Source organism: Engraulis encrasicolus, chromosome 1 (assembly GCF_034702125.1).
Source record: "Engraulis encrasicolus isolate BLACKSEA-1 chromosome 1, IST_EnEncr_1.0, whole genome shotgun sequence".
Classification (NCBI taxonomy): Eukaryota; Metazoa; Chordata; class Actinopteri; order Clupeiformes; family Engraulidae; genus Engraulis; species Engraulis encrasicolus.
In genome coordinates, this window is record NC_085857.1 from 11,106,884 (window position 1) to 11,133,030 (window position 26,147).

The 26,147-nt window shown below is 43.8% G+C and overlaps 4 protein-coding genes across 6 annotated transcripts in view; 3 read left to right on the forward strand and 1 right to left on the reverse strand.

Annotated features, from left to right (window-relative positions):
* Positions 1 to 26,147, reverse strand: part of LOC134447512 (echinoderm microtubule-associated protein-like 6) — a 190,025-nt gene that overhangs the window by 59,827 nt on the left and 104,051 nt on the right. Inside the window, exons 15-17 of the mRNA XM_063197047.1 lie at positions 25,723 to 25,828; positions 24,374 to 24,467; positions 21,465 to 21,565 (exon numbers count right to left, since the gene is read on the reverse strand). Of these exons, the coding sequence (XP_063053117.1) occupies positions 21,465 to 21,565; positions 24,374 to 24,467; positions 25,723 to 25,828 (301 nt within the window). The remainder of the gene's footprint in view (positions 1 to 21,464; positions 21,566 to 24,373; positions 24,468 to 25,722; positions 25,829 to 26,147) is intronic.
* LOC134447184 (histone-lysine N-methyltransferase 2D-like) lies at positions 782 to 7,351 on the forward strand. Of its 3 annotated transcripts, none has more exons than XM_063196537.1 (8): positions 782 to 1,167; positions 1,338 to 1,550; positions 2,430 to 2,579; positions 2,759 to 2,917; positions 3,064 to 3,210; positions 3,385 to 3,510; positions 5,908 to 6,057; positions 6,603 to 7,351. In XM_063196537.1, exons 1-8 carry the CDS (start codon positions 891 to 893, stop codon positions 7,124 to 7,126), a joined length of 1,746 nt encoding a protein of 581 aa, XP_063052607.1. In that variant the 5' UTR covers positions 782 to 890; the 3' UTR covers positions 7,127 to 7,351. The 3 variants fall into 3 exon arrangements, with proteins under 3 accessions (XP_063052607.1, XP_063052615.1, XP_063052624.1); XM_063196545.1 differs by having other exon boundaries at positions 5,911 to 6,057; XM_063196554.1 differs by lacking the exon at positions 3,385 to 3,510.
* Positions 10,471 to 17,827, forward strand: LOC134445143 (nascent polypeptide-associated complex subunit alpha, muscle-specific form-like). Its single transcript, XM_063194231.1, has 7 exons — positions 10,471 to 10,814; positions 12,464 to 12,583; positions 12,753 to 12,902; positions 13,380 to 13,538; positions 14,169 to 14,330; positions 14,591 to 14,683; positions 17,619 to 17,827. Exons 1-7 carry the CDS (start codon positions 10,550 to 10,552, stop codon positions 17,825 to 17,827), a joined length of 1,158 nt encoding a protein of 385 aa, XP_063050301.1. The 5' UTR covers positions 10,471 to 10,549.
* Positions 18,022 to 20,420, forward strand: LOC134447432 (sex-determining region Y protein-like). The gene is made up of 2 exons (XM_063196923.1): positions 18,022 to 18,160; positions 19,143 to 20,420. Exons 1-2 carry the CDS (start codon positions 18,055 to 18,057, stop codon positions 19,643 to 19,645), a joined length of 609 nt encoding a protein of 202 aa, XP_063052993.1. The 5' UTR covers positions 18,022 to 18,054; the 3' UTR covers positions 19,646 to 20,420.

A 26,147-nucleotide genomic window follows, 5' to 3' on the forward strand; every position in this document is an offset into this window, starting at 1 on the left:
GTGTTCTGTTGTGTCGAAGAGCTATCATAAGTTATCATAAGCTAAATCAAATTATAAATGTATGAAATGTCCCCGCGTTCGTGAAGTAGACTACTATAGTTTTCAAGAGGGCGCCTACAATAACATCCAGTAAGCTAGCAGCAGCGTTGGTCAATCAACGTTTGTCAAAAAAATAAAAAATAAGGTAGAATAGGGCTATTTACTACTTCTCCATAGGGGAGGGTCATGCATTTTTTTGACGGCGTCGCGGGGAGGGTCATCAAAGTTTTGAAGCTCGTTAGGGGAGGGTCATGCAAAATTTGACGATCAAAGGTGGACATCTTCCGGCGACCCCAAAAATAAATAACGAACAGTCCCTAAACGATATTCTACATCTATCGTCGTGATGATATTATTGCTAAGTGACTTTGATTGACATTTGACATCAAACAGTTGAGCGCCAACCGACGGTGGTTATCACGACTCCAACCACGAGTATCTTACATTAGCTAGCCTACACATGCCAAAATGCATGTAGCCTACCGGTATAATACACTCACTTTCTAAATGACGTACGGAACATCCCGATAAACACCAGAGTTGTCCGTAAAGAGACACGTTGAGGCAAGAAGAGGTCAAGAGAGTGGATCTCAATTGACAGGCTAGTTAGTTGTACGTCTTACCTAATATTGCAATTAGCCCCAATTAGCCTCGGTCAACCAACTTCTGACCATTTTTGATTAGCCTGACAAACACTAGAGCTACACTGATTGGTCAGTACTACAGTAGGAGTGCCATCACGCCACGCGCTGGTGACCTAACCGCCACCACCACACAGTAAAAGTAACTCAAGAAGAGGGAAAATAGGCTATCTATCGGACTTGCTACTGTATTTTAAAAAACAAAACAAGATGGAAGACAATTTTAACTCAACTAAAGGCCAACAGTGGTCTATGGATGAGCACGATCACCTTATGTCTGTGTTGAACAGAGACCACATCAAGAGAGATATGTTTGCACCAACGAGGAGCAAAGTGAAGGTATTTCAGGAAATTTCCCAGATACTGTCCGACGAGTATGGTCATTCCCGCACCCCAACCCAAACCCGGAATAAATATCGAAGAATGATGAAGCAGTACAATGAGGCGAAGGAGTACCACAGAGAGAAGGGCCGTTGGTATTGTGCGGGTAGGTCACATTTTCACTTAATATTATTTGTTAGTTTGCTGAACAGATTAGCATGTAGCCTACAGCGTGACAGCAACAACAACTGAGTGCTACCACAAATACTTTTCTTAGGGGTAGCAAACAAAGACCTTGTTTTATATTTACTGTGCTTTTTGTTCCTTTGGACACAGAATGGGATTGGTACGAGCCGGAGTTCTTTATACCAGAGTTGGAATCACCTGAAGATTTGGCTGGTTATGAGGCCAGAAATCCTCCTGAGACCTGGAATCCTCCAGATCAACCCGCAGGTGTAGCAGTACGGGATGCACTCTGTGCAATGATGGCATTGGATTCGGAAGAAGAATCACCTGCGCGACCTGTGAGCAGTCCACGGCCTCAAGCTGGTAAATGTAGCCTAAAAACACGGATCTCTTGTCTTGCTGCGACCCTAAAGTTTGGCAGCACATGTCAGCAACGAATATGTAGCCCACTACATGCCGAACTACATTGCCGTTATTGTAATGGGTTATAACTACAACAAATAGGCTACTATGTTTTTTGCTCTCAAAAAAAGCCTTGGAGAAATTACCCTAATTGCCCATGTAACGGAGGCTAACTAGCACAGAGTTGGCGTGGAACGTTGGTAAACCTCCCTCCGATAGCCTCATACAGTCTGGTGCCGTTGGGCCGAGAGTCGAGGCTAGTCTCTTGGCCCAGCGGTATCGTACTGTGTCTCCCATTGCCGAACCGTTGTAGTTGATGAGGTCGCACGTTCGATCCCCGAGGGGGGTGAACAGGTGCAAGATGACCTCCGTCACACCCAAATGCCCCCAAGCCTTGCTAGGACGAGTGAAAGGCTCATTTTTCGCGGATTTCACCAAGGAGTATCCAATTATTAATTAAACATAGAACAGCAATATGGTGACATTATATTATGGAAGTCACTCCTAGCAAGGCTAGAACACTTCACTTGGAGAATATGAAAAGCCCTTAGTTTAGTTTGTGCAAGTAATGAGGTGTCTGCCTCTGAAATGCCGTCCAAAAATCTTTGCCTTCTTCAGAGTCAGGACCTGGGATGAGTTCAAGTCAGGTGTTGGAATCACCTGTGCGGGCTGTGGCCACTCCATGTCCTCACACTGGTGAGTGTAAACACATGCAGCATCACTTGCCTTGCTGTTGCTGTCACCATCTATTGCGGTTTCGCACATGTCAACAACGAATATGTAACCCACTGCCAAACTCCACTGCAGTTAACTACATATGTTTTTTTTGTTTGCTCTTAGATTTTGCCAGCACTGAGGAGTCTGTCTCTGGAATGCTGCCCAAAAATCTCCCACCCACATCACCGCCTCCAGAGTCGGCACCTGTGATCGCTTCAAGTCAGGTGTTGGAATCACCTGTGGGATCTGTGACCACTCCACGCCCTCAAGCTGGTGAGTGTAAACTAATGTTTTATGCTTTTCTTGGTGTCTAAATGAATTGCGGTTTAACACAACATGTGAACAACAATATGTGGGCTACTACTACATCCCAAACTCTATTGCAATTATTGTCATGGATTAACTACAAAGTGTTTTTTTTTGTCTTTCTCATGTGCCCCACCCCCCAATAGTAACAGACGTGGTTTGTGTAGTCGGCAGGGAGTCTGTCTCTGGAATGCTGTCCAAAGATCCTCCATCCACATCACCATCTTCAGAGTCACCTGTGATCGCTTCAAGTCAGGTGTTGGAATCACCTGTGGGAGCTGTGACCACTCCACGCCCTCACACTGGTGAGTGTAAACTAATGGTGCATCGCTTGCCTTGCTGTTGCCGTCACAATCGATTGCGGTTTCGCACATGTCAACAACGGATCTGTAACCCACTGCCAAACTCCACTGCAGTTAACTACATATGTTTTTTTATTCTTTGCACTTAGGTTTTGCCAGCACTGAGCAGAATGTCTCTGGAATGCTGTCCAAACATCCTCCATCCACATCACCTTCTTCAGAGTCGGCACCTGTGATTTCAGTGCAGTTGTTGAAATCACCTGTGGGAGCTGTGACCATTCCACGCCCTCACGCTGGTGAGTGTACACTAATATGCCTGGCTTGCCTTGCAATCTAAAACAATTTCGGTTTAACACAACATGTGAACAACTATATGTAGGCTACTACATCCCAAACACTATTGCCGATATTGTCATGGGTTAACTACATGGTGTGCTTTTCTTTCTCTCTCTCTCGATCCCCCCCCCTAGAAATTTATGTAATCAGTGAAGAGTCTGTCTCTAGAATCTCTGCACCTGTGATAGTATCAAAACTTTCAAGTCAGGTGTTGGAATCACCTGTGGGAGCTGTGACCACTCCACTACTCCCTCATGCTGGTGAGTGTAAACCAAAGAGGGTTGAGACAAGAGGGCTTACTCACGTCATAACAGCGTAGTAGGAAATGATGGCGAGGGGAGTACGGAAATGTTATTCACTGTGGAACAGGTCATAGGACAGCGTGAATGTCTGTCAGCTGTCCTTAATTACCCCCAGCAATTACTGCTGACCAACAGCTGCCGTTACTTGGCCACAAATTATCCATCATGGTGTCGCCCCCACTGACCATGTGCAAGGGAGTACGAAAATGGCATCCATCGCACCCACTGACCAATGACCATGCGCAAGGGAGTTAATTTTCCATCCACTCGTGTCCTCAGGCAACGCCCCCGTACTACACCGTGGCCAATGCATTCCCTGCCAAGAGATTGTTCTTTCTCTTGAGTTTCTTTGGTGTTAACTGAGGTGCTGTTTCCACGTAGCAGGATATTTTTTTAGCAGGGTATTTTTTTCTCCTGGTTAGGTGTAAACGCAACATGTGGATAAAAATAAATCCTCCATTGTAACAAATGCGTTTCAGCCCCCTAAACAGGATATTTTTTTCTCCTGCTTTTTTTCCTGGATTTTTAAATATCTGCTACGTGGAAACGGAAGGCCAAAACCTATGCAAAACCAATGCAACCAGGAGAAAAAAATATCCACATATAAAAATATCCAGCTACATGGAAACGGCACCTGATATGCATCGCTTTTCTTGCTGCCTAAATGAATTGCGAACAACACATGATGAATAAGTACGCTCCTACATCCCAAACTTTAATAATAATACATATTACAGCTACTATTGCAGTTGTCATGGTTTAAAGGAGCACTAGGTAGGATGACGTCATTTGCCGGTAGCATGCCTGTCTCAAAAGCTACCCTCAATGAAAAAATGTTGTTCAAATAAACTCGCTTTGAGAGTAGTTGATACAAATCTGAATACGGTATGTAAAGCGATGTTTTCAAATGAAAAGTGTTAACCATAACCTTCCTTTGGACTGCGCTGCCAAAAGTTACATGTGGGGTTTTCTGACAGCGGACCATGGAAGTGGTTGCGAGAGTTATTGTTCACTCATTAATGACTCGCACAAGCATCGGCTGACTCGAGATCGTGATTAACCCATTGATGCCTAAGGCACCTGCAAAAAAGGGTGCTGAATGCCTGAGCCCTTTTTAAGAAAAGCTGCCATCAGCCTATAATAACCTAAATATCTTGGCTTCTGAAGCACACAAAAATATGCACAAAGTTGCATTTACAGTTTTTCTCGATTGGTTTGGCTAATTTCTCGAAACTGAGATGACATTCTCAAAACAACACGGACAAATCTCCAAACCAACTTACAATTTCCCACAACAGAATGGCATTTTTCATTGCTTTCATCAAATTTCAAATGCTTTGTACATGTCTCAAATGTTTAGTACATCTCGGCAGATGGCTATATACAAGTACCCTACAGTTGACACATTGAGCATACATTTAGCACATTTTCCAAATGAATTGACCTGTCTTATCTAAACGAATTAGACAATTCTCAGTCTAATGGTTGCCCTCTCCAAAACATGTCATCATGATTTCATTGTGTGAGTCATCATATGCAAAGTAGTCTACACAATTGTCAAAACCGTCAAGGACATAATATTTTAAGAATTTCTTTGCTGTAAACAGTAAATTCATGACCGTGTTCAACAGGCCAGATGGTATTGTAACTTTACTAGTTTGTAGAAAATAATTTTACAACCGTGTATACTACAGTTTCCTCTGTTATTTGGCTAATTTCTTGACATTTTTTCAAACGGCATTCTATGGAAGGAATTTAGTCTCGACACACGGGTAAACAGTTTTTGGAGTCATATGAGCAAGTGATGAGGATCCATGAGGTTATGCTGAACCATCCAGTTTATTTTGACAGAATGACTAAATGAATGCAAATGAGCCAAACCAATTGAGAAGGATATATGCCATTTTTATGGTACTGACTATTTATGCGGGAGAAGGTTTAGTGCTGATGCAAGAATGAGCTGTTTTGGGAGGTATATGACATTTTGCTAGTTATCTGAACTGTTGTGCAGAAGTGTAAGAATGTTTAGCCAAATGACCCAAAATTTATAGAAATGTCATCTCGGTTTCAAGAAATTAGCCAAACCAATCGAGAAAAACTGTAAACGCTAAGACCCTTATCTTTCATTAGAATGTGTTCATTCATCTCAAACTGAGCTTTTTACTGAAGTTGTATCAAATCTCATGAGCCTGAATATTGCGTAATGCAGCTCCTGGCGCTAGGGCCAATGTTGCGCAACGCAACATCAGGCATCAATCGGTTAATTCAACTTAACTTAATCCTACCTGGAGCCCCTTTAACTACATACTGTGTGTTGTTTTTCTTTCATGTCCCCCACCCCCCTCTGAACAATAGAAGTGGTTTGTGTAATCGGTGAGGAGTATGCCTCTGGAAAGCTGTCCAAAAATCCTCCAACTTCGCCATCTTCCGAGTCAGCACCTGTGATTGTTTCAACGCCGGTGTTGGAAGCACCTGTAGAAACTGTAAGCACTTGTTCTCGTGCTGGTAAGTGAATTCAAATGTTCATCTTGCTGTATTTAATTTTACACACCGTGTATTTACTTATTTTTGGGTTTGTCAGTCATGCAACCCAACACGCTTTAAAACAAAGGAAAACCGACTTCCCACCTCTGGGGCAGACACTCCAGTGCAACCAGAGAAGGAAAAGGGACTAAATAAATTTGAAAGGAAAAATCTGGTGCCGAATGGATACAATTTTTTTTTACCAGTGCATTATAAGATTAAGTGTCTCGGTGTTGTAATGCACTGCAAAAGAATAAAGCAAAAACGGAGCACATCCGTGCTGCACCATATTGTTCTTTTTTTATGTTACAAGATGCTGAATATTACCAAAAGGGTAGCCACTTGACAAGTGAACACACAGTAGCTCCATATACACTCCAAATGACTTTCAGTCATTACTGCCACTCCAAAATTAAGTTGCAATATTTCACAAAGTGAGTCGGCCAGGTTTCAACATCTTTGTTATGGACACTCATTATGCTTTGGTCCAACTGCCCCTAAGATGTGTCCCCCTCCCCTCTATTCAGGCAAGAGAAAAAGGAGCTTGTTCCAAGAAGAGTCCACTGTCCTGTGTGAACCGCAATCTTCAGAGGAGGAGCAACTTGAGACCCGGCGCGAGGCTCACCTCGAAAGCCCCATGAAGACCCAGCTCAAAGACCATCGCGAACGCCCTGAGGCCCAGCTCAAAGACCATCGTGACCGCCTTGAGACCCAGTTCGAAGACCATCGCGAACGCCCTGAGGCCCAGCACGAAGACCATCGTGACCGCCTTGAGACCAAGCTCGAAGACCACCACGAACGCCTTGAGACCCAGCTCAGGGACCACATCTACAACCTTAAGAACCATCTTGAAGCCCGCCTTGAACACCTTGAGACTCAGTGCGAACGCCACTTCCGGCAGATACTGGAGGAGTTGCGTGAAGCGAGGCAGGAGGAGATGACCTTCAGACGGGAACAAGCTGCCCAGACTGCAGACTTCCATAAGGAACTGCTTGGAGTGCTGGACCGCATGGCACAGGCCAGGGAACCCCAGAAATACTCATCCCAGTAGCAGTGGCTGGACTGCACTGACCTAGTTTGTGCCATTGCACAGTAGTGCATTTTGTAAATAGTTCATACCACGTGGCATGCATGCCCATGTACAGTGTATATAGTTTTCTCAACAGTGCATTGTATTGACTACAACAAGGATTTATGGTTTGTGTTTGACATTTATTTACATTTGTGTGTCATTTACTTGCATTTTGTTTTACTTGAAAATTTGTCTACAAATTTGTTTTGCCTTGTATATTTGTTAAACAAAAAAGGGGTTATTAATAAATAGCCTTGCATGTTATAAGAATGCCTTGCATGTTATAAATGCATCAGCTGGTACTTCATCACGGTAACCTGCATGCTTCCAATTAGCCTCACGTGCCATCCTACTTACTTCTGCCAAATGATTGGCTCCACTGCTAGTCTGGCCCCTGTTTTCTGTGGAGCGATGTTTAGCGGTAGGATTTGGTCGGCCAGCCCTCCCCAGAAAACAGCCAATAAGCGAAGAGACAGGTTGGTGGGGCCGAAAGGGGGAGGAAGCTTGTTACGTAAGGGTTAACGTTCGGCGAGAAGGTCGCTACCGTGCAATAGCAGCACGACAGAGAGAATCTTTAGACCCCGACGCGGAGCGGAGGGGTCTTGTTCTCTCTGAAGTGCTGCTATTCCACAAAGCGACCGACTCGCCGAAAGTTAACCCGCTTATTATATGGATATACTTACATGATTCACACATGTGGGGACATTTCTTTAGACCTATTTAATGTTAAGATTGTTGCTGCGCAAAACAAAACAGTGCCGTTGTGGAACACCGCTAGGCAACAGCTAGGTAGGCTAGCCAGGACAACAGGTGTTGTCTATCACAGCAGCTGATTAGAGTGACAAAAGACCGGACACCCTGCGGAGTGATATGAAACATTCGCTTTAGCCACTGACTTGTATACAAGCCAGTGGCTTTAGCAGTGAACGTCTTTTGTTGCCATAGACAGCGGTAGCCAGGACAACGGGTGCTGTCTATCACAGCAGCTGATTAGAGTCTTGTTGAAAAGTCGCTTTAGCAGTGAAAAGTCTTGTTGCCATTGACAGCGGTCTGTTATAGACCAACCCGTCCGTTATCGAAAAATAACAGACGTCCGAACGTTGGGGAGCCCCGTTGAAATGAATGGAGCATTCGACAGATGACGTCACAACCATATAATAAGTAAGGGTTAATGTTTGGCGAGAAGGTCGCTACCGTGGAATAGCAGCACGACAGAGAGAATCTTTAGACCCCGACGCGGAGCGGAGGGGTCTTGTTCTCTCTGAAGTGCTGCTATTCCACAAAGCGACCGACTCGCCGAAAGTTAACCCGCTTATTATATGGATATACTTGAATGATTCACACATGGCGGGGACATTTCTTTAGGCATATTTAATGTTAAAATTGTTGCTGCGCAAAACAAAACAGTGCCGTTGTGGAACACCGCTAGGCAACAGCTAGGTAGCCAGGACAACAGGTGTTGTCTATCACAGCAGCTGATTAGAGTCTTGTTTAAAAGTCGCTTTAGCAGTGAAAAGTCTTGTTGCCATTGACAGCGGTCTGTTATAGACCAACCCGTCCGTTATCGAAAAATAACAGACGTGCGAACGTTGGGGAGCCCCGTTGAAATGAATGGAGCATTCGACCAATGACGTCACAACCATATAATAAGATACTGTAAACACCTGTGCTATGTTGTTGTGTAACTGTCGCCGATTGGGCGAGAGCTGTCAAATTATTTCAAATCATAGCTGAGTGCAAACTTCCCACTTCCTGCAATCGTGTCAGATCAAACAACCCCCAGACCATGAATACGAAATTAAATATTATGGGATGGTCAGGACCAGGACCAGGCTGACTTCTGATAACCTGTCTAAGGATTTATCAGTCTTCCAATGCACCACCCATACCGTATACGTCCCTATAATGTTTCATTTATGCCATGTTACTAATCTCACAATGAACCGTGCCTATGTCTTTAATGTATCATGTGTTGTTGTGGGGGATGAGTGTCTATTAGGCTTCAAGCAAGGTAACTAGACAAGAGGTATAATATTACAATGAACTGTTCATATGTCCCAGTAATATCACAATTACATAATCTCCAGTTCGAGGGGGGGGTTGGGGTTGGGTTCGCTCTTGGTGTGATGATTCTGAGAAAAAGTCCGCTGCACAACCAGGATTTCTTTTGCTCCCAATATTTTATTTTTTCGTGACGTTTCGGGTTTTACCCCTTCTTCAGACGTTCACGGACTTTTTCTCAGAATCATCTAGTCACTTGTGGTCCTGCTCCCAGGTCAGACGTTCCTGTGGATGTGCGAGCTTTCCATCATTACCTTCGCTCTTGGTGTGAACAAGGCATTATGCTGCCAGCTGGAACCACTACATAATTTGTTTTTAAAAATAAATTAAAAATAGCCTTGTTTTCATCTGCCTTGGGTGATATCTATAGCACTAATATAGCCTACTCTTCTCTCTCCTCTTTCTTTACTTTTTAGCACATTGAATGACTATGATAATGTGCTAACCTAGGGGCTATTGAATATGGGGCCCACCTAAGGTCATCTTGCTAATGGGCCCATGGTTCCGTTGTTATGCCACTGCCTGCATTTATACATCATCGATTGTAAATTAATAACTTAAAGGGGGGCTCAAAATTGTTCTTTGCCCAGGGTCCCAGATTTCCTAATACCGCCCCTGCCCACCCAGGCACTGTAACCAGAGACACTTTAGATTCCTTCCTATCAAAATCTCTGCTGTAAGTAACCCTGTAAATAACTGCAAGTTGCTTTGGACAAAGAGTGCATCCCAATATGTGACCTTGCCTCCTCACTTGTGCTTGTCTCCTCGTCCCGCCTCCTGGCCTCTCCTCCGTGGAGAAAACGATAAAGTTTCCCAGCTGTCAGCCTCGCCACAACAACTTTTGAGGGACTGTTTTTCATTCACCATCCCAATCGCAAATGAGAAAAAGACTTTACAATTGAGCTTTTGCAAGATATTGAAATATAACGCTGTTGTCAGTGATGTCATCATGACGAGAAACAAGTGGAGGAGGCAAGGTCGCATATTAAACGCACTCAAAGAGTGCAGCTATGCATGCAGAGAAGAGATATAAATTGATATTATATTAAATTATTATTATTACTAAATTATTATAATCGTATTGCTATTGCTAGAAAGTGATTTTGTTTACATACTTGTTGCTGTTGAACTTGAGCGCAGACGGTGTTAATCTCAACTGACTGGTGACTTTTTTTTTTAATTAGCCTGACGAGCTGCACTGATTGGTCAGCAGTAGTGCCATCGTGCCACGCGCTCCGGTATCTTTAATTTTAACCGCCACCAGCACACACGAAGAAAAATAAGGTATATCGGTAACGTGCTAGTTCTGACTATAGCTTATTTATTAAAAGCAAAACAGGGATGGAAGACAATATCAAGACAAAGGGTCAGTGGTCAGACAGAGAGGTATTTGACTTTCTGTCTGTGTTGAACAAAGACCACATCAAGAGAGATACATATGCAACAACAAGGAACAAAGTGAAGGTATTTCAGGAAATTTCCTGGCTCATGTTCGAGGAGTATGGTCATTCCCGCACCCCAACCCAGTGCAGGGATAAATTTCGAAGATTGAAGAAGAGTTACAGGGAGGCGAAGGAGCACCGCAGAAATATGAGTCCTTGTTGGGGTAGGTCACATTTCAGTTATTGTGAGTTTGATGAACGGATTAGCCTAACACAGCTTGTCAACAATGAGTGCTAAACACCACCTTCTTGGGGTAGCAAAGTCAGGGCCGGTTGTAAGCATAGGCCGGCTAGGCGGTTGCCTAGAGCGCCATGTGAAGAAGGAGCGCCGAAATGGCGCTCTCCGATGCGTAATTTTGCGATATGAAGTTTTTTTTATGAAGTCGCAATCAACAAAGCGTGGCGAAAGCGCTCCTCACGGCAAAGCGCCCTTCAGCCAATAGTAATATCGCTTCCAACTGTCTCTGGGAAGTCTGTGAACCAATAAACAGACAGTTCTGAGAAAGGGGGCGGGACGAGTGACAGCCTGCGATCTATTTTGAATTGGGAGACTCACTCGAGGAGAGACAGAGAGGGCAAGCGCAAACAGCAGTGCTCTGCTGGATGGAGATTATGTTCTCATTAAATCACTCATTGCATGATGCAGGAGTTGCAAAGGGTGTTTTGGAACTATGTGATTTAATCAGCAACCGTTTGTGATTATGGAAAGCCTAATAGTTATGAGGTTACTATTTGGAATTAGAGAGAAAAAGAGCTTTGTTTTTGATCTGAGAAATCGCTAGTTAGCATGCTAACATTAGCCAAGTATGCCAAGCAATGAAATCCAGTAAAGTAGCTGTTAGTAGCCTACTTACTACTACTCACTAACACCCACCTGATAATACTTGCTTAGGTTGACAAGCAATGTAAAGTAAGACTGGTGCAATGTTTAAAACAATTTTAGCTGCCATATCTCCTTCCATCCACATGAATTACCTGCTTGTTGTAAGCTTAAAAAACATTGTTTCCAGACCAGAATGACATAACCTACATGAATCATGTCACAGAACCATGCACAGCATGTTTTCATGCTCAGTGATGTAGTATTGCAGACAAGTGAGGCTATTTACTATATTGTGTATATTATGAAATTCTATAGCGTGACAGCTCTTCTCCCTTTCTCTCACCCTGTCCCTCCAGTTCAAACACATAGACAGCCCCCTTCTCATTCTCCTACTCACACATGCACCACTATTTCCAATGAAATTGGTTTGGAATCATAGACAGCACAAATGTGTAGCTTATTAAAATTGTTATGCTGCCATGCTTTGTGATGCTGTAGGTAGTGTAGATAGGCTATCAATGCAGACTTCCTTGGTAGGCCTATTGTCTACACATGCATTTTACATGCAGGCCTACTTTATCGCTCTCCTGGCATTTCAATTTCATACAATTCAAACACATTGATAACCTCCCTCTCATCTGGGGTTGGGGGCCCCACCACCATCACATCCAACACACCACACAGTGAAGCTACTTTCATGCGACTCAATCTGATGTGTTGGTCGCCTGTCAAAAAGAACCAGAAATCCATTTGATGCAAAACGGTTATTGTTCTTGATGCTATTTAGTTAAGCTTACTACGGATATTACTCTTGTGTTCTGTAAGGTATAAGAAAGAGGTTTTTTTTTCTTTCAAAGGTAAGGCGGGGGGGACTGGGGGGGCGCCAGAACTCAAACTTGCCTAGTGCACCAAATAAGCCAGAACCGGCCCTGAGCAAAGTGTTTATTTATTTTATTTTTTCGCTGTGCTCTTTTTGCCCTCCGGACTCAGAACCGGATTGTAACTGTCTGGAGTTTATACCAGAGCTAGACTCACCCGTGCGAGCCCCAAAACCTCCACCTCCCCCTATGCTTCTGACAGGCCCCTACAATCCATGCCCTCACACTGGTGGTAAGTGTAAACACATGTAGCAGCATCACTTGTCTTGCTGTCGAAATAAATAGCCTACCGGTTTGGCACATGTCACCAACGAATACAGTATGAAGCCCACATGCCAAACGCCATTGCAGTGATCGGTTAACTACATGTTTTTTTTTCTTTTCTTTTTTTTTGCTCTTAGGTTTTGCCAGCACTGAGGAGTCTGTCTCTGGAATGCTGCCCAAAAATCCCCCAGCCACTTCACCTTCTTCAGAGTCGAAACCTGTGACTTCAAGTCAGGTGTTGGTGGAATCACTTGTGCAAGCTGTGACCACTCCACGCCCTCGCGTTGGTGAGTATAAACTGTTTTGTGCTTGTCTTCTCTTGCTGTCTAAATCAGTGATTTTCAAAGTGGGGGCCGCGGCAGGTTGGCAGGGAAATATTGCAAAATTACCTCAATAATTTCATAAATTAAATAATTGATTAGTCAAAAATAAGCTAAATAATCCTAGTGGAATCATTTTCCTCTTTACAATGTGTAGGCTATTATGCTTTCTGTAGTACTTGAATGGGTTTAGGAATGCACCAACTTCATTGAGTTGTGAAACCGGGTGCACAAAAAAAATTGTGTGACACAGCTCATATCAGGGGGGCCTTGGCTGGAATCTACCGGTATATGGGGGGGCCTCGTCATGGTAAAGTTTGGGAACCCCTGGTCTAAATGAATTGTGGGTTAAGGTTAACACAACATGCGAACAACAATATGTGGGCTACTACTACATCCATTGACATATTGTCAATCTCTCTCATATGCCACCCCACCCAATAGTGAAAGAAGTAGTTTGTGTAGTCGGTGGGGGGATTGTCCCTGGAATGCTGCCCAAAGATCCCCCATCCACTTCGCCTTCTTCAGAGTCGGCTCCTGTGATATCAGTGCAGGTGTTGGAATCACCTGTGCAGGCTGTGAGCACTCCACGCCCTCACACTGGTGAGTGTAAACTAAGGTGCTGTTTCCACGTAGCTGGATATTTTTATATGTGGATATTTTTTTCTCCTGGTTGCATTGGTTTTGCATTGGTTTTGGCCTTCCGTTTCCACTAGCAGATATTTAAAATCCAGGAGAAAAAAAATCAGGAGAAAAAAATATCCTGTTTAGGGGGCTGAAACGCATTTGTTACAATGGAGGATTTATTTTTATCCACATGTTGCGTTTACACCTGAACAGGAGAAAAAAATACCCTGCTAAAAAAATATCCTGCTACGTGGAAACAGCACCTAATACATGGGTTCTCCGTGTTTATCAACGTGATGTTATCAGGAGGGGCAAGACACTGGCAGCCAACCACGTGAGCTAACTTTTTGACCGTCAGCGGTTTCCAACAATCAGAGGTTGAGTTGTGAGCAGCTAGGTTCGCACAGTCAGGTTATAAACAAAATTTATAACCCATGTATACGGTATGCATGGCTTGTCTTGCTGTCAAAATGAATAACACATGTGAACAACGGATATGTAAGCTACTACATCCCAATCTCTATTGCAGTTATTGTCATGAGTTAACTACATACTGTGTGGTTTTTTTTTTTCACTCTCATGTGCCACCCCCCCACCCCCCAATAGTAACAGACGTGGTTTGTGTAGTCGGCGGGGAGTCTGTCTCTGGAATGCTGCCCAAACATCCCCCATCCACTTCGCCTTCTTCAGAGTCACCTGTGATCGCTTCAAGTCAGGTGTTGGAATCACCTGTGGGAGCTGTGACCACTCCACTACTCCCTCATGCTCGTGAGTGTAAACTAATATGCATCGCTTGTCTTGCAGCTTAAATGAATTGCGGGTTAACACGTGTGAACAACGAATATGTAGGCCACTACATTCCAAATTCTAATAATAATATATTACAGCTACTATTGCAGTTATTGTCACGGGTCAACTATACACTGTGTGTTTTTTTTCTCTCTCATGTGCCCCACCTCCTCTTAAAGATAGACTACTCCACTACAGTGATGGGTTAACCACATGTTGTTGTTTTTTTGTGCTCTTAGTTTTTGCCAGCACTGATCCCCCATCCACTTCGCCTTCTTCAGAGTTGGCACCTGTGATTTCAAGGCCAGTGTTGGAATGGGTGTTGGGTGCTCGTGAGTGTAAACTAATATGCATGGCTTGTCTAAATGAATAACGTGAACAATACGTAGGCTTCTACATCCCAAACTCTATTGCAGTTATTTTCATGGGTTACTATTGTCATGGGCCTCGTCCCTTCTTAGAACTCTCGCATTCTACAAATCTGTACTGGCCTAAAAGCAGCAAGGGCAAACCTGTCCCAGGGCATCAGGAAAGCAAAAAAGGAATACTCGGACAAAATAACAACACACTTCAAAGACAGCAGAGATGCACAGAGCCTGTGGCAGGGCATACAGGCCATCACGGACTATAAGCCCGCACCACGAAGCTGTGACAACAACACCTCTCTGCTAAACGACCTGAACAGTTTCTTTGCCCGTTTTGAAGCACAAAATGACACTCATCCACAGAAAACTCCCCCTCCCCCCCATGATCAACCCCTGTACCTGTCCTCTGCCAGTGTGAAGAGGACACTGGCCACCATCAACCCACGCAAAGCAGCTGGCCCAGACAACATACCTGGCCGAGTGTTGAAGGATTGTGCAGAAGAGCTGAAGGATGTCTTCACAGACATCTTTAACATCTCTCTGGTGCAAGCAGTCATCCCATCACTTTTCAAAGCTGCTACCATCATACCCCGAAATCATCACCATCATGCTTCAATGACTACCGTCCTGTAGCACTGACGCCCATAATCATGAAGTGCTTCGAACGGCTAGTCCTGTCACACATCAAAGCCACCCTACCCTGGACCCCTACCAGTTCGCATACCGAGCCAAGCGATCCACGGAGGATGCAATCTGCTCTGCCCTCCATCCAGCCCTCACCCACTTGGACAATAAAGACTCATATGTGAGAATGCTGTTCATTGACTTCAGCTCAGCATTCAATACCATAATACCACAACAACTCATCAGAAAACTGGACAAACTAGGTTTCAGCACCTCCCTCTGCAACTGGCTGCTGGACTTCCTGATGCAGAGACCACAAGCAGTACGGGTAGGGAATAACACCTCAAGCACCCTGACCCTGAGCACGGGGGCTCCGCAAGGTTGTGTTCTCAGCCCCTGCTGTTCACGCTGCTGACACATGAATGCACAACGACCCACAGCACTAACCATCTAGTGAAGTTTGCGGATGATACAACACTGGTGGGCCTCATCACTAAGGGCGATGAGACCCACTACAGAGAAGAAGTAGACCTGCTGACCAGATGGTGCAAAGACAACAACCTCCTGCTGAATGTCAACAAGACCAAGGAGATTGTTGTCAACTTTCAGAGGGTCCAAAAACAACTGCCACCACTGACCATCGACGGTGATGCTGTGGAGAGAGTGAGCAGCACCAAGTTCCTTGGAGTGCACATCAGCGACGACCTCTCTTGGACCACCAACACTACATCACTGGCGAAGAAGGCCCATCAGCGTCTCTACTTCTTGCGCAAACTAAAGAAGGCAAGTGATACACCCTCCATCATGACAACATTCTACAGAGGAACCATAGAGAGCGTTGTGTCCAACTGCCTCACAGTGTGGGGAGGAAGCTGCACAGAAAAACAGGAAGACACTCCAGCGTGTTGTGAACACAGCGAAGAAGATCATTGGAGTACCACTCCCCTCCCTGCAGGACATTTACACCGCACGCCTCACCCAGAAAGCACTGATGATCATCAAAGACACAAGCCACCCTGCACACAAACTGTTCAGCCTCCTGCCCTCTGGAAAGAGGTACAGGCGCCTCCGTTCCCGTACCACCAGGCTTGCAAGCAGTACGATGCACCAAGCAATCAAGATACTGAACACTCAACCCACTCTCCCTTCACTGTCAGCCTCTAGCCAGCCAGGCCACTGACAACGCTCCCCCCCCTCATCCCCACCACCATATCTGCGACTGAACATTCCACCTGCACTACTACATCTGTGACTGAACTTTCAACCTGCACTAACTCAAACATACACATGCACACACACACACACACACACACACACACACACACACACACACACACACACACACACACACACACACACACACACACACACAAAGCACACTGCACTTTCTGCACTAAACCCAAACATACACACACTGACACACAACTCATACTCACACACATACACACACACACACACACACACACACACACATACACAGGTACACACACACAGACGCACACCGCACTTTCTACCTGCACTAAACACACACACACACACACACACACACACACACACACACACACGCACACAAAACACATACAAACACACACACACACACACATACTGCTGCTGGTGTATTTAATAAAAACCTTTTTTAATTATTTATTTCTTCAAATGCTACTATTACTATGTCAGAACGCTATAAAGGACTTTTAGAAAAAGAACAACAAAATACCTCCTCTTAATGTATGTTCTCTACAAGTCTTCTGTTGTCCAGTCTTGCACTTTAAATGTCTGTATGAGCAATGTCTACGTCCATACTGTCTATGTCCATGTATGAGTACTGTCTATGTCTATACTGTCTAAGTCCTTACCTAGATTAGTCTATGTCTGCATGGGAGAGCAAGAAACGCAATTTCAAATTCTTTGTATGACCAGTGCATGTAAAGAAATTGACAATAAACTTGACTTGACTTGACTTGTACTGTATTTAGCATAATATCATAAGCACGCCTGTATGTGTGCTATCAGGGCAGATGTATGATCTGCCCATATGATCTGCCCTGGTTCTGAAAAAGACTCCAAGGCTTCAAGAAATATATTACTCTGCCCATCTAACCTGTGGGATTTATGAAGTTCAGTGCCACAAAATTCCCCTACAAACTTAAACGGATTACCATTGTGTGTAAACACTTTCCTGACTTGAGTACATGCAACGCAACTTTTAAATTATACTTCATTTATATCATTATTATAGACTTGATCGCCAAACTTTCTGCCCTGCCTGTCTCCCTAGCCAGAGGCCCCTACTGCACATGTGCCACCACCAACCCCCCAATAGTAAAAGACGGGGTTTGTGTAGCCTGTGGGGAGTCTGTCTCTGGAATGCCGTCCAAAGATCCTCCATCACCTTCTTCAGAGTCGCCACCTATGATTTCAGTGCAGGTGTTGGAATCAACTGTGGGAGCTGTGACCACTCCACGCCCTCAAGCTGGTGAGTGTTAACTAATATGCATTGCTTGTCTTGCTGTCTAAATGAATTGCGGGTTAACACGTGAACAACGAATATGTAGGCCACTACATCCCAAATTCTAATAATAATATATTACGGCTACTATTGCAGTTATTGTCACGGGTCAACTATACACTGTGTGTTTTTTCTCCCTCATGTGCCCCACCCCCTCTTAAAAATAGACGTGGTTTGTGTAGTCGCTGAGGAGTCTGTCTCTGGAATGCTGTCCAAAAACTCTCCAACTTTGCCCTCTTCAGAGTCGACACCTGTGATGGCTTCAAAGCCTGTGTTGGAATCACCTGTGATAACTGTAAGCTCTAATGCTGGTAAGTGAATTCATGTACATCTTGCTGTCACAATGAATTGGCCGCTTAATTTAACACACTGTGTATTTACTTATTTTTTGGGTTGTCATGCAACCCAATACGCTGTGTAAAACAAAGGAAAATCGATTTCCCACTTCTGGGGCTGACACTCTGGTGCAACGAGAGCAGGAAAAGGTATTAAATAAATTAAGGAAAAATCTGGTGCAGAATGGATCACTTATTTCTTTAGCAGTGCATTACAAGACTAAGGGGTCTCAAACTTACCAAAGCCGAACGGAACGGTCGCGGGACGAACGCTGTCTTTCTGCTTCGGCCGGTGTTTTTCTCTGCCTTTCACACTGACAGCGTCGGCGTGTGCGGCCAGTCCTGTTCAAAACCCTCCACACAGCCAAAGCTAGCGTGCTACTTTGCCATTCATTTGAATGAGATACCGTCGGTCGCCGGCGTGAAAAATACGCTCAAGTTCTATTTTCCAAAAGCAGCGCGCCGCGGAGCCGGCTCCCGCGCCGCTGACGCCAGACTACCGCCGGTTGGTGTGTAAGGACAGATATGTTTCAATACTACAATACTACGTTACTACAAAAGGGTAGCCACTTAACAAGTGAAGACACAGTAGCCCAAGATGCACTCTTGTGTCAGTCACAACACACTGCCACTCCTGTAATAGAAAATTAGGAATAAAATGACGGCAAAGTCAGCTGGAATGGCTACAACACCTTTGCTATGACCTCATTAGTAACTAAGGAGTAAGTACATATAAGCTTTGGTCCAACTGTCCCCATTTATATATGGGATGGCTACAACACCTTTGCAATGGACTAATTTGTAACTAAGGCTTAAGTACAAGTACTGTGGCGACTCCACCCTGTGTGGTGAGAATACATTTCCCCTTGGGGACAATAAAGGCTACTACCGGTACTACTAAGCTTTGGTCCAACTGTCCCCATTTATATATTTCAGTTTTTTTCCCCCGATTGTTTAGGCAAGAGAAAAAGGAGCCTGTTCGAACCGCAAGTTTCAGAGGAGGAAGATCGTGAATGGCTTGAGACCCAGCGTGAGTCTCATCTCGACCCTGTGACCCTGTTCGTGGAACACCTTATGCGCCGTGAGAAACAGCTCGCGGACCACCTTGTGCACCGTGAGACCCAGTTCCAGGACCATCTTGAACAACGTGAGAACCAGCTCGGGAACCATCATGAACGCCTTGAGACCCAGTTGGAGGACCATCATGAACACCTTGAGAACCAGCTCACGGCCCATGTTGAACACCTTGAGAGCCTGTTTTTGCGCCACCTTGCATACCATGAGACTCAGTACGAACGCCAGTTCCAACAGATGATGGAAGAGGCGCGTAAAGCGAGGCAGGAGGAGATGGCCTTCAGAAAGGAACAAGTTGCCCAGACTGCCGACTTCCATAAGGAACTGCTTGGAGTGCTGGACCGCATGGCACAGGCCACGGAACCCCAGAAACACTCACCCCAGTAGCAGTGGCTGGACTGCACTGCACTGACCTAGTTTGTGCCGTTGCACAGTAGTGCATTTGTAAATAGTTCATACCACTTCCCCAGGTACATAGTGTATATAGTTTACACAACAGTGCATTGTCTTGACTACACCAAGGATTTATGGTTTGCTTCTGAAATGTATTTACATTTGTGCGACTTTAATTGTTTTTACCATTTACTTGCATTTTGATTTACTTGAAAATGTGTCCACTAAAATGGTGTGCCTTATATATTTGTTAACCAAAAAAGGGTTATTAAATGGCTTTGTTTTACAAAAAGAATGCCTTGTTGCATGTTACTATAAATGTCTGATCTGGTACTGAACCCAGGTAACCTGACCACAGGTTTATCATTCTCACCACCCATTATATGATGTCCTTATATCTTTTTAGAGGCCCCTGCATACTTGTACTGGTAACCTAGTTCAATAAAGAAACAAACGCGCACATCCGTCTCAAAAATATTCTGGGTGAAGGACCTGCAAAGTCACATGAAAATTGAGAATAAAGCCTGCACACCAGGCTCCCGTTTCTTTTTCATTTAAAGGGACACTGTGCAGGAAATGGTCAAAAAAGGTACTGCAACTATGCTGCTCATTGAAGCTGGGTTGCCTATTGGCAAATTTGATCTTTACATGAAAGTTTACTAAGTAATAAACAAATATTTTTTTCTACTATGGTCCAAGTACAGTCATTTCTGCAGCTAAAAATGGCTATTTTTGGAAATTCAAAATGGCGGACCATGGAGAAGATCCCCCTTTTCATGTATGAAAAGTGCAATTTTTCCAGTCATAATGAATACTTAGAATTTGATGGTGGTGTTAAGTATTCATGAAAAAGGTAACATTAGTGAATGGGCAGCATGAATTCTGGAAATAAACAACTAAGAATCTCACACAGTGTCCCTTTAAAGTATACCGTCTGTTGAAGGGGATGCTGCCCGAAACATCACATTAAATGAAAAGAAACTGGTGTGCGGACTTATTTTCAATTTTCATACTTCTGGTAACCTTCCAAAGGGCTTATCACTCTCCCAATCCACCACCCATAAGACCCTGTAATGCTTCATTTACATAATCTCCATTAGACAAAGGGGGGTCCCTCTCATACTTGAACCCAGGTAACCTGACAACAGCTTCATCAATCTCACAATGAACTGCCCATATGTCAGGCCCTGCCATGCGGCAGACCCAGGTACAATTCCCGGCCCGGGTCATTTTCTGGCCCCTCCCCGTCTCTCTCCCCATTCACTTCCTGTCCACCTCTCATACTATCCTGTCATCAATAAAGTCGTAAAAGACCAAAACAAATCTTTTAAAAAAATAAAATAAAAAGAACTGTCCATATGTCTATAATGTGCTATGCACTGTAACTTCCATCTTCCCTGGTAAAAAAAAAAAAAGGGAGGGGGGCTTAGGTACCGTTGAAGTTAGGTACCTTGAGAACAGGTGTATCTCTCACAATGAGCTATCCGTATGCCCCCATAATGTGCCATTTACGTAATCTCCAGTAAACCAAGAAGGGGGGGCTTACACTTGAACCCAGGTAACATGAAACAGGTGTATCGATCTCCATGGGGACCCAAGTTCGAACCTGGTCTGGGTCATGTCTTGCCCCTACCCCATCTCTCAACTAGAATGGGCAGGGCCAAAGCTGCCAGCATCCCTGCAGGTTGGTAACTTTGCACGACATCCACAGCCACTGGTGTATGAATGAGTGTGTGAATGAAATGCATAAATAGTAAAATACTTTGAGTGATACATACAGCACAATCAATTTACAAGCGTATTGTTTACCAACCTGTGTGCTGCCAGAACTTGATGTGCTTCATCCCCACGGTGACCAGCTTGTCCATGCGGAACGGGTTCCCCTTCACCACGAAGATCTTATCCTTGTGGCCCCTGAGCAGGGAGACATTACATTATTACATTATTACATTACATTACATTAATATTAGCTGACACTTTTATCCAAAGTGGCTTACAGTTCAATTCAATTTCAATTAAAAAAAGTTTTAGTTTTTTGCCTTTAGAGGCATTTTAATTACAAAGAAGATGAGTGCCTTGGTATTTCTAAAACTTTTTTGAAATCAACCAAGCCTGTCACCAAAGAGCACCATCTTTAAAAAACTACTCAGGTCCAGGAAGCACTGAAACTGGACTTCATTTCATCAATTTCAATTCAGTTCTTTATTTCAGACCCAGGGGGATCCAGATCACATATAAAAACACAGTATCACACTGGGTTCTCTACTGGATATTGGCTTCAGTCCCTGGAGCAATGTGGGGTTAGGGGTCTTACTGAAGTGCACTTCAGCCATGGATGGAGGTGTATAGAGAGGTACGGAAGGGTAGGATTCGAACCTGCAACCAGCTGATTTTAAGACTACCTCTCTCACCACTAGACCGCAGCTGCCCTATGACATCATGAGACAAAAGACCTGATGAGACAAGAGATGACGAACAAACTAACTACAAAAACGTGCAACGCACACATGCATGTATTTGTCCCATCAGGCTTTGAACCCCAGCCTCAAGCTCTTAAAGGGGTATGCCACTATTTTGGGCATGCTACACGGATCCATTGCCTTTCACTAGCTTAGCGACATATTCCCTCTTTTAACTTGTCTTAAAGCAAGACAACGCTTAACATGAAAAATAAGACACTTTACCACCTTTATAAACCCTGTAAACTGTATCAGTCAGAGCCATGGAGGACCGTGTTTAAATCTGTACTCCCTGTACTGCAATCTGAGAAGCTGGGGAACTTCCTCCGAACAGAGCCATACCGCCCAACGCAAATGTCTGCATTCAGAAATAAAGCTTCTGAAATGTATCTCTGTTTCTCGTCTCATTTTGACTGGACTGTTTCTGACAGAAATGTATTAATGTCCTATACTGATGATGTCTCATACAGGAGCGATTCTCTAATTCGCCTACACTTTTAAGTCTGTGGATTTTATTTGGCAATTCCACTAACTATTAACTGCATCCAATGATGTTTTGGACATTAGAAAACATTTATCTTTCATATAATACAGAAAGTGTAGATATAGCATTATTTCCCTCAGCAAGAATGAATATTTAATACTGGTTTTGGGCGTTTTCATGCCGTCCTGTTTTCCAAATGTCAGATTCAGTCTTCATATTAGCATGTAAAGAAACTTGTTTTGCCCAAGACGATTGCAAATGTTGATTCACAGTAATCATCACAATATGACAAAACTGTCAGAAAGACCACTGTCCTTTCCATTATACATGAAATTTGCCATTTTGTGTGTGTCCACGAAAACTGTGTTAACCGTGTCACGGTCTGAAACCTCCTCCATAAATCAGTAATGGTTTGGTCTTAGGCCATACGAATAACATCACGTGATGTCATAACCTCTTTGGCAGGATACGGGAAGACTTTTTGGTAAATTTTGAGCTCCATCCTTCCATAATTTAATCCATTCTTTTTCATGTTCCCATAGCGGGAAAATTGCCTGTCAACAGTGTTATCAACATATTCATAAGAATCTGAATTAGAAATCACATGTGGAAAAACACAGATAAAGCATACAGATACATGAATTGATTAAGGTGTTGTGGTGGAACTTCTGAGGTCCTCAGTTAGCACAACACCATAAAAATGGCTGAAATGTCAACGGTGTTACCGTCAATGGTGTTACAATTAAGTATGACAGTCAGGGTTGCCAGATGAGGCTGATGATTTCCAGCCCAAAAAATGATCAAAATCCGCCCTAAAAACCCGCCCAATTCTATTGATTTATATGGCAGTGGGAAGGTTTTTCTGATAGATGCCATTTTTACCCCCACACGGCCATCCTACGCAGCCCAATTGGGCGGGAACCAGCCCAATCTGGCAACACTGATGACAGTTGAGGAGGAGTATGTTTTTGCCAATTTATATCCATATTGACAGACAAACAAACAAAATAATTTGTGTTCTATGGAGATGGGTTTGTCTGCTCTGTTTTTTTTCTCCTAAAAAAGTGCCGACTTGTTCCCCTGCACTGTTGACCGTAACACAATTGAGTTACACCGTTGACTGTTTTGAAAGTGTTTTTTGCGCTATTGATCCCTTATGTGTTGGAAAAATCCTGTGAACATACACTAGGGATTATCTCTGGAGAAGGAAGTCTTGTGTAAGGAGGGTGACTATATTCAAATCAGACGTTACAGGGATTTATGATGAAAAATGTGTCAGTCTGTATCACAGTGACTCGTAAAATCCTACTTATGAAGCTCAACAATCACATTTTCTATATCAGTTGCACAGATTAATGACAACATTACTGCTAAGGGACATAAGCACTTTCAAACATATATTGTTTCAACTCTGTAGTATTTTTATATATGTTTGAAATGACATAGTATTTGTCCATAACACTGTTGACAAAATAATAAAGCAAATGTTCGCTTTCATTAGAGTATTTATCAAATGATTTAAGATTAAGCTTGGCAATTTGTTTGTTTGGAAACTTAAATATATACACTATGTTAACATCTAGGTCATTTAGTTGAAAAAAATACAGATAATTGACATTTTGCTTTTGCCAAAAGCGTAGGGAAATCGTAGAATCACTCACATACACAACAAGATTGTTTTTACAAAAAAAGAAATGAAAAATATATACATCAAACACTGAAAAGTGAGAGAGAGAGAGAGAGGCCAAGCTGACGCAGGCTAAGTTATATTGTTTCTACCTGGCCTTGGCGAGCTTCTCTCCTTTCCTCCAATCCCAGACGACGATGTTGTGGCCCTCATCTATCCCCACGGAAACCAGGCTCTTACCGTCCGCTAGAGAGAGAAAACAAAGCTACGTATTAGCAGGGATGGGGGATGAGGACATGGACCCTTAGCCTGGTCCTGACCATCCCATAATACTACCATTTCCATTTCGTATTCATGGTCTGGACTTTGTTTGATCTGACGCGATTGCAGGAAGCAGGAAGGGCATTTTCGGAAAAATCAGGATTTAACTTATAAGTTGTTGAACAAACATGTCTGACGTCTATCTATGGCGATGTAGGACCGTTTAACAGACATGTTTGACAGAACATCCTACCGTAGGATAAAATTACAATGTAGGACCGTTTGTCAGAACACCGGCGAAAATCCTACCGGTCAACATCGCTCCACAGAGGACAGGTACCAGACATAGTGTCTTGGCGGAAGTACGTAGGATGGCGCGCGAGGCTAATGGACCCCTGGACCAGACAGCAAAAAAGACCCCCCTCCATGGGTGTTGCTAGTTTCCAAAATATTTTAGGCCAGCTGTTAGAGGCCCTATGTTTTAGGGGGTTAGGGAGTTTGTCCACCAATTTTTTTTTTTTTAAATATATGTTTTTTTTTAAAGGTGCAAATAAAAACAATATGGAAATGGAAATATGGAGGGCCCTCTTTGCTCTTGGCCCCCTGGGCCCAGGCCCAGTAGGCCCGTGCAATACGTAATCTATCCATATAAGCCAGGGGTGTCAAACTCAAATTGGCCGAGGGCCAAAATCAAAATCTGGAGCGAAGTCGCGGGCCAAACTCAATATATATATTTTTTTTTTACAAAAATGGACTGTAATTGCTCATGTTTAAACAGATTCCCATCATAGTTCAAATGTACCTGCACATATTCTGTTGCATTTGAGTATGATTGTTTCAATGGCCCGGGCCCACTCATATTCTTGTGATATACGCATTTTCATGTTCAAATCTTAATACTACTGGTGTATGTGGGCCAACTGTAATGCACATTTGAAATGGTCTCGCAGACCAAATAAAATGGCTCCGCGGGCCAAATTTGGCCCCCGGGCCTGAGTTTGACACCCCTGATATAAGCCATTGTGCATTAGCCTTTCTGAACATAGTGACTAATTCAATTCTGCGCAGCCACCATTTTGCACTTCCATGTGACCCTTGAACTTACTGTTCGAATGTGTAATATTTTGTAAACCACACTTTGTTTATCAGCATGTAAAGGACATATAAGGATGAAAATGAAGTTAAGTCTATCTTATGATAATCTGCTGTATATCCACCATCAGCTAATGTCCACTAGTACCTGTGAATTCCAGGGCACAGACGCCTCTTAGGTGTTGGCCCCTCAGTAGTGACAAGCACTTCAGGGTCTGGATGTCCCACACGTGCACTGCTGGGTCTCTCCCCACCTGCACAGGTTAAACACAGTGCGATCAGTATCCAGTGTCACAAGATGACACCGAGGTTAAGCTCAAGCTCAAGTTCAAGTTGATCTAGTATGTAGCGGGTGAGGGGCCGCTGCGGCCCACATTTGGCCTTGCATGCCGCCCATGCCCTCTCACACTCTCCTGTCATAATTAAGGCCCAAAAAGCCCCCAAAACATACTAAAAACAGCATATAAAAAGGGACACAGGTCAGCACAGCACGTAGATATAAGGCCCCCAACCATATAGACTAGACTGAGACCAATACACAAAATAAAGAAAACATGAAAAAAGAAAAGAGAT

Excerpts from the sequence above, each read along its gene's own strand:
- LOC134447184 (XM_063196537.1), top strand. The coding sequence starts at position 891 with ATGGAAGACAATTTTAACTCAACTAAAGGCCAACAGTGGTCTATGGAT. Across the intron at positions 2,580-2,758 it reads CACTCCACGCCCTCAAGCTG|TAACAGACGTGGTTTGTGTA; the intron begins GTGAGTGTAAAC and ends ACCCCCCAATAG. Across the intron at positions 6,058-6,602 it reads AAGCACTTGTTCTCGTGCTG|GCAAGAGAAAAAGGAGCTTG; the intron begins GTAAGTGAATTC and ends CCCTCTATTCAG.
- LOC134447432 (XM_063196923.1), top strand. The coding sequence starts at position 18,055 with ATGCTGTCCAAAAACTCTCCAACTTTGCCCTCTTCAGAGTCGACACCT. Across the intron at positions 18,161-19,142 it reads AACTGTAAGCTCTAATGCTG|GCAAGAGAAAAAGGAGCCTG; the intron begins GTAAGTGAATTC and ends CCGATTGTTTAG.
- LOC134445143 (XM_063194231.1), top strand. The coding sequence starts at position 10,550 with ATGGAAGACAATATCAAGACAAAGGGTCAGTGGTCAGACAGAGAGGTA. Across the intron at positions 10,815-12,463 it reads AAATATGAGTCCTTGTTGGG|AACCGGATTGTAACTGTCTG; the intron begins GTAGGTCACATT and ends CTCCGGACTCAG. Across the intron at positions 14,331-14,590 it reads TCCACTACTCCCTCATGCTC|TTTTTGCCAGCACTGATCCC; the intron begins GTGAGTGTAAAC and ends TTGTGCTCTTAG.